Source organism: Oncorhynchus keta, chromosome 13, assembly GCF_023373465.1.
Source record: "Oncorhynchus keta strain PuntledgeMale-10-30-2019 chromosome 13, Oket_V2, whole genome shotgun sequence".
NCBI classification, from domain to species: domain Eukaryota; kingdom Metazoa; phylum Chordata; class Actinopteri; order Salmoniformes; family Salmonidae; genus Oncorhynchus; species Oncorhynchus keta.
The window spans coordinates 49,167,168-49,176,746 of record NC_068433.1 but is presented as its reverse complement, the minus strand read 5'-3'; the positions used below and the strand labels follow the sequence as shown (position 1 = coordinate 49,176,746).

The 9,579-nt window shown below is 43.1% G+C and overlaps 1 protein-coding gene across 3 annotated transcripts; it reads left to right on the top strand.

The window, feature by feature from the left end:
* The first annotated feature begins 641 nt into the window (after positions 1-641).
* Positions 642-9,270, top strand: LOC118392588 (origin recognition complex subunit 5-like). 3 transcript variants are annotated; one of them, XR_008062963.1, is made up of 15 exons: positions 642-740; positions 970-1,146; positions 1,834-2,112; positions 2,303-2,377; positions 2,838-2,949; positions 4,927-5,057; positions 5,607-5,655; positions 5,837-5,927; positions 6,128-6,183; positions 6,559-6,671; positions 6,985-7,032; positions 7,123-7,233; positions 8,133-8,245; positions 8,690-8,821; positions 9,189-9,270. XR_008062963.1 is itself a non-coding variant. In XM_052460489.1 (14 exons), exons 2-14 carry the CDS (start codon positions 1,033-1,035, stop codon positions 8,733-8,735), a joined length of 1,338 nt encoding a protein of 445 aa, XP_052316449.1. In that variant the 5' UTR covers positions 642-740; positions 970-1,032; the 3' UTR covers positions 8,736-9,262. The 3 variants fall into 3 exon arrangements, 2 of the variants coding, with proteins under 2 accessions (XP_052316449.1, XP_052316451.1); XM_052460489.1 differs by having other exon boundaries at positions 8,690-9,262; XM_052460491.1 differs by lacking the exon at positions 642-740 and having other exon boundaries at positions 1,008-1,146; positions 1,970-2,112; positions 8,690-9,262.
* The last annotated feature ends 309 nt before the right edge of the window (positions 9,271-9,579 follow it).

Sequence of the window (9,579 nt, the reverse complement as noted above, 5' to 3'; positions counted from 1 at the left end):
TTAGCCAGGAGTAGCCTAGCAGCTTCCATCAAGCCGCGGATACAGATCTACAGGATTGCAAAACTACGGGTAATTGACCAACGTTACGTACATCTTCGGTAATCTATGGCAACAGGTAATCTATGGTAACTGGAACTGTAGGCCTATACTTGAATAACATATATAGTATTCATTTTTCATATGGTCCATATTGTGAGGCTTCTAGTGGATAGACCAGACCATATGTTCAAAAACAAATAGCCTAATTAGGCTGATGAGTGGCATTTATTTTCAATTAACTCTTCCAAGTGTTGACTTATTTCACAACTTCAACTAGTTTGGCGTCAAAACATTTACAACAAAGCAGTCAAATAAGTGTGTAAAAAATATAAAACATATTTAATGCTAAAACCCTCATATTAAACACCAACGGTATTCAGTAAGCTGGTAGTTTATTTAAGTGTTAATGCCCGAGAAGCCGGTGTTTGAACATTTTTGCAATGAAACAAAATGTCCTCAATTAAAATCACTCGATTTCATACATCCAAAACATTGCAAATAGGGGTGACAGCATTTGGTGATAGTGGCATTACGTTGCAAATAGACAACTACAACTCCCAGAGTCAACTGCTTTAACCTGGCGGTGATTGGCTTGTAAAGAGACAGGACATTGTGACGTGGCATTTGGAGACGCGGGAAACTCTTGACATGTTTACAGGGATGTTGGATATGGGTCATTTCACTGCATGGACTCCAACCAGGTAACATTATTCAGTATGCTTGCAGTAACAAAATATGAACTTTCAACAACTTAACATTACCCTTGAGTTTCCACGAGAGCTACACTGTTGTTGTCAGTTGAGTTAGCTAGCTAGTTAGCACTGCTGCAGAGGAAGGGAAGCAAGGACAGACAATTTGCACAATGCACTGCTAGTTTGAAAAGAGTTAACGTTACCTTGTTCTGTAACTGTCTCTTTATTTCTGTTATAGGCCAAACTACTTTGTAAGTCATACACTTTACGGTTCGGTGTGTGTCTAAAAGTAGCCTAAACTATGGCAGCACAACTTCAGGACCTAGGGTATGAGGATGAAAAGTTGCAGCGTGTGATGGAGAGGTTGCCTTGCAGAGATGTCCAGGCGAGCATGCTGCTGGCGTTGATGGGAGAGGTCTGTGTCTGATTTGCATGATTTGCAAACATTGTAACATAAAGCACATTACGGTAAACAGTTTAATAAAGGTTAAATAAAACAACAGATAGTTAGCTGGCTATGACTATCTAACACTGGAACTCTTCCAAGTCAAGTTAAGCTTTTGGTTTTACAAATGTATTGCCATTGGGGCCTGTCGGTTTAACTGCTAAACTGCTTACACTGTACTGCATGATTGTAGCGGGTTTATTAACGTGTTAATTCAATTAGCTATGTTGACAATGACGTTACTTTAGCTCATATGATAACAAAGTTGTAGGCTGTGTGTAGCGGGTTTGGCTTGGAAAGTTTTTTTTTGCAAGTATATGCGAGAAGGAATACAACGTGGCTGCTATGAAAGTGAACTGGGTTTACGTGTGATCAGGGGTGTATTCATTTAAATGATTCTGTTGAAAATTCAAGTATCATGTAGTAGCCTAAATCAATGTTACATTGAACTGGGTAAATGGAATATGAATGACAGTCATCCAATATGCTGTAATAGAAATAAGGCTATGATAATACAATAAAAAATGATTGTCCTCCTTCATCTTAAACAGCACCCACCGCCACAATTACATAATATGTTCCAAAAACAATTCTAGCCCAAATATGTGAATCATTGTATTGACACTTTAATACATGGTATACTTTTTGTGCCTATAGCCAGAGCAATGCAGCTACCCCTCCATTTTCATTTATGGTCATCGTGCCACAGGAAAAAGCCATGTGATACACACCTTGCTGAAGGAACTGGAGCTTCCCTATGCCACAGTGAGCTGTGTGGAATGTGTCTCTGTAGGAATGCTGTTTGAGCAGGTTCTCCTCTCCCTCTTTGGCTCCGACTCTGCCTCCCTACTGTCCCGCAGTCCCTCCCTGTCAGACTTCGTACGAGTCTACAAACAACTGTGTGTCCAGGCCTCGGCCAAGCAGACACGATACATTGTGAGTAAAAATCATCCTCACCTGTGATATTCATGCTTGATAATCCACTTCTTTTAAAAATAGCATCCTCAGTTACATTGCACGCTCTCTTTCTGATGAAGTATAACGTGAATTGTTATAAAGCATAATTTGTGGTTTATAATGTATGATGAAACAGTTACAGTGACCTCTGCTGTGTGTATCTGGGTAGGTGCTGGACCGGGCTGAGCTCCTTAGAGATATGGAAACCAATCTCCTCCCTGCCTTCTTGCGCCTTCAGGAACTGGTAAGAGTCATGTCACCTGTTGAGCATTCTACTTCATTAAGTTGCAGACAGACTGAGTGATGGATGGTGAACTAGCGCAGAAGGGTCCCTTTTTGATTGATAACCTTGATTTGAATGTTTCAAGGAGGCACTCGAATAAGTGTTTTGAAAGGCAGAGATGAGGAAGAATGACAATCATTCTTGATAATCATTCTTTGCATATTAATTCTGAACATCAAAAGTGCAGATAGACGACCAGAATGTTTAGTTTAGTTTTCGTTTAGTTTTTAAAGCTGAAAGCCGCCTGTCTTTATCTTGGTAGAAGTGTTTTAAAAACTCGTCCCCTTGCATTGATATTGTAGTGGTACTGTAAAGGTGTAGTTGACTACTAAATGTTGAAAACAAACAGTTGTATTCTTTGTGAATCCACAATGTGATCTGATCCTATACCTCGACGTAATGGACACTGTTTCCCTGGCAGGTCGAGGACAATGTGACGGTGATCCTGCTCAGTGAGATTGTGTGGGATAAGTTCCGACCCAACACTGGCTGTTTTGAACCACTGCTGCTCCACTTCCCTGACTACAGTAAAGGTACAGCTGTCAGCAGATAGGCATCTATGGCCTTTAGCATTGAATTAGGTACAGATAGATGCGTGGCAGTGGAGGCTGCTGAGGGGAGGACGGCTCATAATAATGTCCGCAAAGGCGCAAATGGAATGGCATCAAACACCTGGAAAACGTGTGTGATGTATTTGATTCCATGCCACTGATTCTGCTCCAGTTATTACCACGAGCCTGTTCTCCCCAATTAAGGTGCCACCAACCTCATGTGATTAGTGAGAACTCTTTGTACATGTGGTTTTGCACCAACACTTGAGAAATGACTGTGACTAAGATGGCACCGAAGAGGATGGCTGACGTTTTACATGCTCCTGACCAATGCTCCTGACCTATTTTGTTAGTTTTTCTTAGCATTATTTTCAACTTATTTTGTACATAAAGTTGCTGCTACTGTCTCTTATGACTGAAAATAACTTCTAGACATCAGAACAGCGATTTACTAACCACGAACTGGGAGAAGCTTTTTCCTTTAACGAGTCCGAAGGATATACTGCTCTCCCGGGAACAGGCCCAAATCCCCGTCATTTGTGTGAAGAAAATACTGAGGAAAAGAGGACACAGATCAGGCTGCCTTCTGAGAATCCGTAGGCGAGTGAGTTAACTCCCACTGCCTTCCGTTCTACTTGCTAACATGCAATCATTGGAAAATAAAATTAATGACCTACGATTATGATTGTCCTACCAACAGGACATTAAGAACTGTAATATCTTATGCTTTACCGAGTCGTGGCTGAATGACGACACGGATAACATAGAACTGCAGGATTTTCCATGCACCGGCAGAACCGAGATGCTACGTCTAGACCAACAATGAGACATCCTATAGGGAGGAGGTCAGAGAACTGTCAGTGAGCAAGACAAAGGAGCTGATCGTGGACTACAGGAAAATGTGGGCCGAACAGACCCCCATTAACATCAACGGGGCTGTAGTGGAGCAGGTCGAGATTTTCAAGTTCCTTGGTGTCCACATCACCAACAAACTATCATGGTCCAAACACACCAAGACAGTCGTGAAGAGGGCACGACAAAACCTTTTCCCTCTCAGGAGACTGAAAAGATTTGACATGGGTCCCCAGATCCTCAAAAAGTTCTACATCTGCACCATTGAGAGCATCCTGACCGTTTGTATCACTGCCTGGTATGGCAACTGCTCGGCATCTGACTGTAAGGCACTACAGAGGGTAGTGCGTATGGCCCAGTACATCACCGGGGCCAAGCCTCCTGCCATCCAGGACCTATATACTAGGCGGTGTCGAAGAAAGGCCCATCAAATTGTCAGACTCCAGTCACCCATAGACTGTTCTCTCTGCTACCACACGGCAAGCGGTACCGGAGCGCCAAGTCTTGGACCAAAAGGCTCCTTAAAAGCTTCTACCCCCAAGCCATAAGACTGCTGAACAATTAATCAAATGGCCACCGGACTATTACATTGACACCCCTCCATTTGTTTTCTACACTGCTGCTACTCACTGTTTATTATCTATGCATTGTCACTTCACCCATACCTGCATGTACAAATGACTTCAACTGGTCTGTACCCCTGCACACTGACTCGTTACGGATACCCTCTGTATATAGCCTCGTTATTGTGTTAATAAAAAGTATTTATTGATTTGATTTTTTACTTTAGTTTATTTGGTAAATATTTTCTTAACTCTTCTTGAACTGTACTGTTGGTTAAGGGCTTGTAAGTAAGCATTTCACGGTAAGGTCTACACTTGTTGTATTCAGTGCATGTGACAAAGTTTGATTTGATTTTGACAGAACACAACAAACAAAGGCATATGTGAGAGAATATGTTGAGAAAATGAACACTTAGGCTTTAATCAATGTTTGAAAGAATGTCTGAGTTCCTGTACATAAAATGACTACAGTCGTGTGAGAGAGTCTTTGTGTGTGACTTCATTTGAGGCAGGCGTTGACTGTGTGTGTGTTGTTCCTGTGCAGGGGAGCTGCAGCAGATCCTGTCTGAGGACAGCCACCCATCCTACTCCCCAGAGCTCTACTCTGCCTTCATCAACATCCTACTGGGAGTCTTCTACTCTGCCTGCAGGGACCTCCGAGAGCTCAGACACCTGGTCAGTTATGCATACTCATAGTAACAACTGAATTCTCAGACACATGCTCACACATTCAGACCACACTCAGTAAGAACACAGACACATTCAAAGTAACTCTCAACTCTCACATAGCTGTTAACACGCTGTCATGACACACTCTGACAAAGAACTAGCTCTTGCACGTCTCTCTAGATGTATCTTGATGCCCCCATGTATGTTTAAAGAAAATGTATGGCATACACACTTATCCAGTCCTTTAAGATGTATTCTGGGGGCTTAAAGAAGTGCCAATAGGTTGGTGCAAGGGGTTCATTTCAGATTAGGCAACAGTTTGCTCTGTTGTATGGACACACTCTCCATGCTACCCTTTGAGGATTCAGTATGAGTTTGTTTCCAGGCTATCTATCCATTACTATTTTATTTAGTCCACTTGAGTTACTACGTCTACGGATTGGGATTTTCTTTGATATGCAGAATTGTAATAATGATCCAACGCAGACATGTTGTTTACATTGTCAGAGTCTGTACTTGTTGTCCTTTCATATTTGTAATTCTCATTTCAAACAGGCTGCCCTCCATTTCTCTAAATTCGTTGAACCTTTGGAGCAAGGCAAAGGTAATATATTCATATTTCTAGAACAGTAATAACTACATGAATATTTCAATGACTTTGCTGTCTCCCCTTAGTGTCTCTGTACTTTAATTTGATGATGGATTCCTTTCATGTCATCCTCTCTCTAGCTTGTCTCTCAGATTATAAATGTTTAAATTCCAACCTTTATTTTCTCTGCCCTCAGTGAAAGAGAGTGACACTCACAAGCTGTGGAGGAACATCGAGCCTCACCTGAAGAAGGCCATGCAGACGGTGTACCTGCGAGAGGTGTCCAGGTCTGTCTGTGTACATCTGCCTCAGCCAAAGATGATCGACTCCCATTGATTTAGCTTCCGTGACCGACCTTCTCTCATGGACTGACGACAGGCAGCCTTAATTCCGTTTGCCGGCTTTTATTACACAACAGCGGCTCAGTGCTGCTGGCTCTGTAATAGTGGTGTGTCCCCTGACTTCGCCATGTCTCTCTTCTGCTCAGTGTGCAGTGGGAGCAACAGCTGCAGATGGAGGAGAAGGAGGCAGGAGTCGTGAGAGGTAGGCAAGGAGAAGTGTGGACACACCGATACACACAGTACATATGCACGCATGCACTGAGAACAAAACCGGTGGAAATAACCTAGTTAGAATCTAGTGACCAGGACCAGTTCACACACTCCCAGACCCCAGCTATCCCCTTGTTTGTGTTGCTGCTTGTCCCCAGCCTGAGAGGGAGTTCAGGAGAGTGGACCCTCTAAACTACCCCTATGTTTATCCCTGAATGGAGGGCCCACTCCAGACTCATTGGTACTAGATACCCAGACAGTGGAAACAACAGCAGGTGTTTCTCTCATCTCCTATCCACAAGCCGTCTGTAGATGTTGTACATGTTTCCCAGGTAATGACATTGAGAGCTTCCTCTGCCATTCTCAGGTCTGTCTGCTCATGCCCATGTGGAGTTGCCTTACTACTCCAAGTTCCTGCTGATAGCTGCATACCTGGCCTCCTACAACCCTGCTCGCACTGACAAACGCTTCTTCCTCAAGGTACCTGTTCTCTCCTCAGCACCTGAACCTCCTTCACCTCACCATCTCAAAAGCTAGACACATGACTGTTAAGTCATCATTGGAATAGGAGTCAGTTGTTAAACATCAATGCCACCTGCTATTCACCAACTCTATTTGCCTGCAACTTTTCCTACTCATATTTCTTTTTTTCCCTTTCTCTTTTTTTTTGTGGGGGGTAGACCAGCTTTAACATTGCAGATGGATTGTAGTTTCTATCAATGTAATTGTTTGCATAATCCCCCCGTTGTGTGTTTTAGTTGGTGATTTACATGATTCTCTCTCTCCCTTACAGCACCATGGCAAAATAAAAAATACCAACTTTTTGAAGAAACATGAAAAGGTGATTGTCTTTAGCTGAAGCTGTTGTACTATTCTTTAGGTTTAGTCAATGATATGTTCTACCTAGTGAATTCACCTCCCTCCCATTCAGACCAGTAATCACCTGCTGGGGCCCAAGCCGTTCCCTCTGGACCGTCTCCTGGCCATCTTCTACAGTGTGGTGGACAGCAGAGTGGCCCCCACCGCCAGTGTTTTCTGTCAGGTCAGCTGAGACACTCAGGCTTTCTGCAGTGCCATCCAAAGGATCATTTCAATTGTTTTATTTAACCTTTATTTTGACAGGGAGTTATGCTGAGATCAAGGTCTCTTACAGATGAGCCATGTATCAAACCTACACGTCACTATACACATGAATATACAAGTCAATACATGAAAAGTAAAACGCAATCATATATACGGAACAAAAATATAAATGCAACTTTCAAAGATTTTGCGGAGTTACAGTTGATATAATATATTCATTAGGGCCTTATCTATGGATCTCGCATGACTAGGAAGGGGAGCAGCTATGGGTGGTCCTGGGAGGGCATAGGGAGCTGGGCCCACCCACTGGTGACCTAGGCCTGGCCAATCAAAATGAGTTTTCCCCACAAAAGGGCTTTATTACATATAGAAATACTCCTCAGTACCCCCCCCCACACACACACATTCTTGCAGGTGAAGAAGCTGGATATGGAGGTCCTGGGCTGGAAAGATTTCTTGAACATTTCTAGGATATTTTATTTCAGCTGGGACCAACACTTTACATGTTGCATTTTATATTTTTGTTCAGTATAAAACAAACTCATTCTTGGTGTCTTCAGTGAAAAGGTCCTCAATCAGCTCTGACTCTGAACTGGGATCATGGAAAATGATGTAGCAATGTTGTTTAGTGGAACTCCTGGAACAGTCATGTATGTGATTGTAGTATTAGTATTGGATGATTCTTATTCTAATTCACCAGCTGTCTCCTTGGATAGATTATTTCAACCCCTGAACTGCTCTTGAATTGATGTGTGGTACGGGCTTAATGTGAAGTGATTTTAAAATGATTTGATCTCCAGTCTGAATTCTCTACTTGTGTAAAGCCAAATGAAACATGGTTGATGACAACGCCCCCAGATCTCCTCCCTGGTGACCCTTCAGCTGTTGAATCAGGTGGGCCACGATGACCAGCTGGATGCGCCTAAATACAAATGTTCTGTCTCTCTGGACTTCATCCTCACCATCTCCAGGTGTGTATATGTTACTGTTGTCTTTAGTGCAGGGCTCTCCAACCCTGTTCCTGGAGACATACCCTCCATTAGGTGTTCGCTCCAACCCCAGTTGTAACTGACCTCTTTTGGTTCATCAACCAACCGGTTGGAGGGAACCTACAGGTGGGTGGATCTCCAGGAACAGGGTTGGAGGGAACCTACAGGAGGGTGGATCTCCAGGAACAGGGTTGGAGGGAACCTACAGGAGGGTGGCTCTCCAGGAACAGGGTTGGAGGGAACCTACAGGAGGGTAGCTCTCCAGGAACAGGGATGGAGGGAACCTACAGGAGGGCAAGCTCTCCAGGAACAGAGTCGGAGAGCCCTACTTTAGTGTATTCGCCACAGATCTGTTTTATGGCTAGACATTTCTATTTTTAGAATATCAGATGCTGACTTTTGTGACCCACTGCTCTTAATTTCCAGGACTGTGAGCTTTGACATGGTAAAGTACCTGTATGACTTCCTCTAGCCGTGGTGGTTTAATGGAGAGGAATTCATCTGGACTCTGATGGAATGGAATGTACTGGTGGACATTGGACAAACATGAGCAGAAAGGTGGGAGATGCTTCTCTTGTCTGGACTCCTCACTGTGTGTGCACTGTGCAGGACCAGAGGACTATGTAATCATTAAGCCTATGCTTTATTGCCCCCTGGTGACTGACTGGAACCACTGTCAGACACCAGCATCTGCAGCATTGTGAATGTACTGTATTGTGAATGCGCCTATTGATTCCCTAGCTACACCTGTTTGATTGTGGTGAACAAACAATAGAGAACATTCATAATTTTCTGGATTCACAGGAGCCCTTGGATATCTTCGGGTTTTGGTGGACTTTAATATTATTTTTCAGTACTTCAAAATAAAATGTCCCTGTTTTAACAAAGGTTTCATAATTGTGACAGGATTCTGTTCTCTCCATAGTCTGTCATCTACTGCTACGCACAATAAGAACCTGGTAGAATGAAGGATTCATCAAAGACTTCTTAAGGTACAAAATGGAGGAATATAATAAACTCAGAAAAAAGTCCCTTTTTCAGGACCCTGTCTTTCAAAGATAATTTGTAAAAATCCCAAACTTCACAGATCTTCAATGTAAAGGGTTTAAACACTGTTTCACATGCTTGCTCGGTCATAACTTGTAACAGCTTACGGTAGGCAATTAAGGTCACACTTATGAAAACTTAGGACAATAAAGAGGCCTTTCTACTGACTCTGGAAAAACACCAAAACAAAGATGCCCAGGGCCCCTGCTCATCTGCGTGAACGTGCCTTAGACATGCTGCAAGGAGGCATGAGGACTGCAGATGTGGCC